Source organism: Copadichromis virginalis, linkage group LG7 (assembly GCF_057382275.1).
Source record: "Copadichromis virginalis isolate Kocher_CV1m ecotype Utaka linkage group LG7, C_Virginalis_male_GT1.1, whole genome shotgun sequence".
Classification (NCBI taxonomy): Eukaryota; Metazoa; Chordata; class Actinopteri; order Cichliformes; family Cichlidae; genus Copadichromis; species Copadichromis virginalis.
This window is the reverse complement of record NC_140624.1, coordinates 26,642,931-26,647,909: the sequence shown is the minus strand read 5'-3', so window position 1 is coordinate 26,647,909 and position 4,979 is coordinate 26,642,931. Positions and strand designations below refer to the sequence as shown.

Genomic DNA, 4,979 nt, shown 5'->3' with positions numbered 1-4,979 from the left:
TGTCAATTACAGAGATTGGTTACATTGTAAAGAGGTTTGTATAACATTTTAGAAATAACTGTTATTTTATCCTGTTATTATATGCAAAATACAACCTGTTTTTGAGTATGGTGTATTTTGAAAGACACCAGTAAACCATTCTCATTGGTACAAAACTTTGTCCTCTCTGTTACATTCTATACATCTTTAAACATGAACATGTCTAATGACACAGCTGAAAGTTATTTAACTACTCATTCTATAATGTCATACACGTGCTGTGATTTTTAAGAAAAAAAGCCGTTCTTTATCAAACATGGGATTGCTTTAATCTATTCCACAATAACAAAATTATAGGCTCAAGAAACATTTGGAGCATTGGTGACACAACTATGATTCTACACTTTAGCCTACTTGGTCTTCTTGTCTAATTGATCACAACATTAGATATATTGCCAGTCTATGTGGTTGTTATCCAAGGTGCTCTTTTTTTGTTAGAAATGAACACATTTTTGGTACCAAAAACTATTATGAACAACTTTTGATGCTTTAACAGTGTGATAAGTTTAACTCAATCCCAAAAGGATTTTTTTTTTCTAACCTGTATCATATTTTAGTTTAATACTCCACGCTTTGTAGCTACCAAGAGCAAGCAACACTTCATGATGAGTTAATTTACTGACATGGACAAAATGAAAATTATGTTATACAGTCTTTTCTGATAATTTTGATACAAAGACAAGATAAGTACACACTGGAGAAAAATAATTACTTAATAATAAGTACATTAAGCTGTAGGAATACGTACTGAAGTACAAAATGTACTACATTTGTATGTTTGTGTCCATTTAAGTAGCCTCAAATAACTGTGAACGAACTGTATCCCTGAGATGAAAATATAAATCAAGGGCCTGGGACATGGTAGATGGGAATTCCAAGCTTGATTCCTCCATTATTATTGTGCACAAATCAAATACTTGCACATCACATGGGACTGAACTAACAAAAGTGCAGCTATTTTTACACAAGGTCAAATCTTCTGTCAGTGGAACGAGACAGTCTTCTGCACCCCAAAGGTGAGGGGCCATGTACATGACATCAGGTATCCCACAGGGCACGTTGTTATTCTTTGAGGGCCTTATACGGTGAGCATTCCAAACACTCCGGATGTCATTCAATACCTCCTGATGAAGAAACAAGAATTAGGTCAGAGCTGTAATACAAGGCATTTTTAAAATGGTCGAAAATAAGTGTGGTGCATCCTTAAATGAATTGAAAAGCAGCAATGTTTGGATGCAGTTTAATGAAAACCAAAGGAAGAGGGAGTGATGGCAAAAAAAGAAAAGAAAGAACCACACCAGGCAAACCACTGAGTTGTGGGATCTGGGCTTTATACTAATACTAATACTAATCTTGGTGCGGATGCGCAAAGCTTTTCAACTTTATGCGCATAATACAGGTGACAAAATCAATATTTTTCAATCCCATGAGGGGATCCAATATCATCTCAGACCTGAACGTACCAATGATAGAGCGCTGAAGAGTTACTGATGCGTGAAGCCTGACTGCTTTTGACAGACTGGCAGTGACAGATCGTTAGCTGCAGCATAACTGCTGATGCAGAATGAGTGCAGACAAGGATAATGTCCTCCGATCAGAAAAAAACAACATTTAAGTCGTGCTGACTTCTGATCAGTTCAATTGGCAAAGTGTTCCCTGATTTAAAAACTTTGGCTGGGTTGATGCTTCAGCCTCCATTACGCACATACAGAGCGCAGTTGACCTTCAACAACGTTAGGAATACATTGCATTTACCGTACGGTAAAGGTAACGTCGTTTTAACTATGTAAACAATTATTTTGTTACCCTTACTGCTAAAACAGCTTAATTTAATGTAATTAATTACCACCACTGGTTATCATAATATGGGTCATTTACCTGAATGATTGGCATGAAGCAGAACTGTGACAGAGCTTTGTCAATGAAATCCCCAAAGAAGAATCCTTCGTCCTTCAGTTCTCCTAGAAGCTTGATCCATGACTCGACTCCTTCTTTTCTCATCACTCCCCACCAGCTCTCAATTCTCTGGTTTGCGGTACTTGCTCCTGTGACGTAGCTTCTGTCTCCTGCTCTATCATCCCCGTCATTTCTCCGTAAATAACGCTGGAGGTCTCTGACCAACACGTTCTCAGTGCCCATGTCAGTTCGTACGAGCCTGGGGAAACCCCCACGACTCTCCACTGCTTCCACAAAGTAACCTCCGATAACCTTTGGGTCACTGTTAGTGTGTGCGGCCCGCAGCCAAATGATGTTGCGTGAGAAACCGTCGATGCATCCATTAATACATATCCCATATGGCTTTAGTTTGTCATAAGAGTCTATGTGCCACACAAAGTTAGGCCCCTGAGCAAAATATTGCCTCCTTCTGAGACGTCTGGTCTGGCGAACCTGGGAACCTACTGGGTCCAGTAAAGAGATGAGGATCCTGACGTCTTCTTTCCTGATCGCAATGCCGTGTTGTTTGCACTTTGTAAACATCCACCGATAACCGTGATCCTTCCCAGGCCCTTGCAGTTGGTTCACAATAAAATCTATCCCGGCGTCCAGGTCGTACTTACGTCTGTAAAGCGACTTGGCTCTCAATATCCGGTTTAAATGTCTCTCCGTAATAATGGTTCCTTGCATTGCCAGGCTTTTCAAAATGCATTTGTAGCTCATTCCCAGCCTGAAATAAAACTCAATCAGACTGTCTCTGTCCATGGTGTATTTAGCCTACTTTTATGCTTGTGTCTCTACGCAGCTGTCCAGGAATTCTATCAATAAGATGTGCGCACGTTATCTATTTCGTGGCCACAAATGCGTAATTCGTTGCCACGTTATACCCAATTCGTGCCCACAAATTAGCATTTCGTGCGCACGTTATACCTATTTCGTGCCCTCGAAATAGTATTTCGTGGCCACAAATAAGTATTTCGTGGGCACGTTATACCTATTTCGTGGCCTCGAAATGATATTTCGTGGCCACAATTTATTTATTTTTTGTACCATGTCATCAGAGGGGCTCCGTAGTACCACTGCCAGTGCAAGGAGAGGATTTTAAGTCAGCAGGCCAATCACAACTTGAGCCTTAAAAACATTTTGGTATTTTTGAGATTTCTCCAAAGGGTGGATGGCCTCTCAGAGATAGGATGAGAAGTTCAGTCGTTTGCGAGGGACTCAGAGTAGAGCAGCTACTTCTCCACATTGAAAAGAGTCAGCTGGGTTACAAGAACCCACAGTGCAACTGCTGATGCCACTGTGGAGGTCCAAAAAATACCTCAGTCATAGATTTGGTCCAAGGACACATGCTTCATCAAGTAACACAAACTTTACTTTGAGAGTCTAACTGGTCTTTTTCGTTTTTTTGTTTTTAGTGCTGACATAACATGTTGACAGATGATGTGGCATGCTTCAGATCATTACCTGTTTCTCTTCCATCATTCTGATACAAGTTCATTCTGGTTTCATCTGTCCCCAAAAAATGTTTTCCAAAACTGTGCAGGCCCCTTTTAGATGTTTCTGGCAAAGTAATCTGGCCTTCCTGTTCTTGAGCGTAACCGGTGTTTGTACCCTGCTGTAAACTGTACTTTCACTCATGAAACCATCTCTTAATTGTAAATTTTAACAAAACATTTGCCTTGTATAGAGTGTTCTTGATTGTTAATTGACAATAAAACGCACATGTGAAATATTTATCTGTAATAGCACAATATGCAATGAAATAGTTCCCATTTACGGAAAGAAAACTTAAAATAAGTTTTTAAAACCGTTGAAATAAAATTGTGAAAAAAAGATAGTTTGCATTTTTGAATTACAGTTATATCAGGTACTTCTCCATAGTAGTATTATAGAAAGCAGATTAGGGGCTGCACAGACCCAGTCTTGAGAAGACGACAAGAGTAGTGGCACGTTGTGCTGCTTGCTGGGGAACAACACACCACCAAATCAGACGGAGCACTGCCCAATCTCACATAATCCAGTGTGTCTGTCAGGTAGTCACTGACATTTCCTGTAAATGACCTGTATGCTGTACACTATCCAGCAGTGACTGGACTGTGTTAAATGCACTGAAGAAATCAAAAAGGTTATTCTCAGTGATGTGATGGAAAGGATTCTGCCCCTCTCTGTGTCAAGCTGACTTGGCTGAATAGGATCCTACAAAAATATCACGTATTGTCTTTAAATAATTTGAACACACGAGATAGTCGACTGCAGAAGCGATCTTTTGGACAGAACGTTCTCATTGTGCTCTGTGACCACAGTGGGCAGATAACATTTCTATAAATGATTCTGTGCTTCTTATTCTTCCTTATCAAAAGCCGTGCACACTGCAGTTAGGCTCTGTATTGTTGCTTGACCCTGTCACAAAGGCAAGTTAAAACTTCACAAACACAACTTGTCTGTGTTGATCGATCGATTTCAGATTCACATAATCAGCTGTTACTATGCAGACAGGAGTAAGCTCTCTTCAACAGGTAAATAACTGCTTCATCCACTCCTAAATTTAGGGGATATATGAACTGCAGAGGGCTGAGAGAGGTTTCTATTAAACCTTCAGCTAGTTTCTCCAGCAACTTCATCACACGTGAGGCAAAAGTTGAAGGGCTCATCTGTACAAGAGCCAGACAAGACGTTTCCCACAACGTTGATGGTTCAGTGGTAATAATACCCAAAGAGTTCTGGATGCATCCTGACAATCAACATCCGGGCTCAGGATTGAGCCGCTTTTCAATCACAAAGAGTGAAATTCCACCTTTCTCTGGAGCACTCAGACCCAGACGTCTCTATCTGCCAAAAAGTTATAAGCCAAGTACTATCTGAAAGTATGAGTGCAGCCATATTTCAGTGATGCATGTAGTACTCCTCTCACAGTATCTGACAGTGAATAGGCAGTTTACCTCCTTATAGTTTAGCTGTAGTTCTGCTGTCTGCTCTGAAGCTCAGTCCATGGAAAAATGTTG

At 40.3% G+C, this 4,979-nt stretch overlaps 2 protein-coding genes across 2 annotated transcripts in view; one reads left to right on the top strand and one right to left on the bottom strand.

The window, feature by feature from the left end:
* dnajc24 (DnaJ (Hsp40) homolog, subfamily C, member 24) overlaps nucleotides 1–4,979 on the top strand; it is a 412,088-nt gene that overhangs the window by 299,291 nt on the left and 107,818 nt on the right. The gene's annotated exons all lie outside the window — the stretch shown is intronic.
* LOC146705147 (uncharacterized) lies at nucleotides 128–2,726 on the bottom strand. Its single transcript, XM_085462744.1, has 2 exons — nucleotides 1,918–2,726; nucleotides 128–1,163 (listed from the first exon to the last, which is right to left on the bottom strand). Exons 1-2 carry the CDS (start codon nucleotides 2,695–2,697, stop codon nucleotides 828–830), a joined length of 1,116 nt encoding a protein of 371 aa, XP_085318870.1. The 5' UTR covers nucleotides 2,698–2,726; the 3' UTR covers nucleotides 128–827.